This window comes from Etheostoma spectabile, chromosome 16 (genome assembly GCF_008692095.1).
Source record: "Etheostoma spectabile isolate EspeVRDwgs_2016 chromosome 16, UIUC_Espe_1.0, whole genome shotgun sequence".
In the NCBI taxonomy this organism is placed as follows: Eukaryota; Metazoa; Chordata; class Actinopteri; order Perciformes; family Percidae; genus Etheostoma; species Etheostoma spectabile.
This window is the reverse complement of record NC_045748.1, coordinates 20600183-20601067: the sequence shown is the minus strand read 5'-3', so window position 1 is coordinate 20601067 and position 885 is coordinate 20600183. Positions and strand designations below refer to the sequence as shown.

Sequence of the window (885 nt, the reverse complement as noted above, 5' to 3'; positions counted from 1 at the left end):
TGTGTAAACTTTCTCAAGCCACTGTACATCTCACCTCCACACTGCTCCATCCGGCGTTTTCAAGCCCATGAAATGGAGGCATTTGGAAACATTGGCGACACCCTGTTTTGAAAACTTCTGGGTTGCCTTGTAGTCAAGACGGACGCTAACAGAGGCCTTTGGAAACGACAATGCACGCCAGTCAGTCTTATCTGTTAGGTAGGCTTACCTACCTTCAGTAACAGTTCCACGTCGGCATCGCCCAAGCAAATAAATCCCTAGTCTTACTTTTCGTCATTGTTCTTTCTCCAAAGCATTGTCTGTATGTTCAACTTGTGATTTTCAACAGCAGAATAATGTCAGACAATCTGCTTTCTGTTCACACCGGCACACACATTCCCAGTGTACGGGAATGGTCATGTGATATGTGATATGGGATTTCAGATACCAGTTTAAATGCTTGTGTGGACTGAGATCATTTGAAAACGTAGTTAACGTAGTGTGGATGAAGCTTTAGTCTTTGTCAAAGGGTTGGACCGGATGGACAAACTGTTGTAGTATGTCAACGCAAAAATGGCACCCTTAAATCTCCACTCTAAATAGAAGAAAAACGTTGGTCATGCCCTGTGTTTGGTCATTCAGGTGGGGCCCATGCAGTGGCTCGGCCCCCAGACGGACGATGTGATTAAAGGTCTGTGTGAGCGTGGGAAGAAGAACATCCTGCTGGTGCCCATCGCCTTCACCTCGGACCACATAGAGACTTTACACGAGCTAGACATCGAGTATGGGCAGGTGCTGGGGGAGGAGGTAAGGAAGAGACAAACTCCACGTTCACTTTCCTGGCTCTCTCTGTCTGTGTCTGTGTCTGTGTCTGTGTGTCTGTGTGTCTGTGTGTCTGTGTGTCTG

At 47.1% G+C, this 885-nt stretch overlaps 1 protein-coding gene across 1 annotated transcript in view; it reads left to right on the top strand.

Annotated features, from left to right (window-relative positions):
* fech (ferrochelatase) overlaps positions 1 to 885 on the top strand; it is a 20899-nt gene that overhangs the window by 15988 nt on the left and 4026 nt on the right. Inside the window, exon 9 of the mRNA XM_032538819.1 lies at positions 622 to 786. Coding sequence (XP_032394710.1) covers positions 622 to 786 — 165 coding nt within the window. The remainder of the gene's footprint in view (positions 1 to 621; positions 787 to 885) is intronic.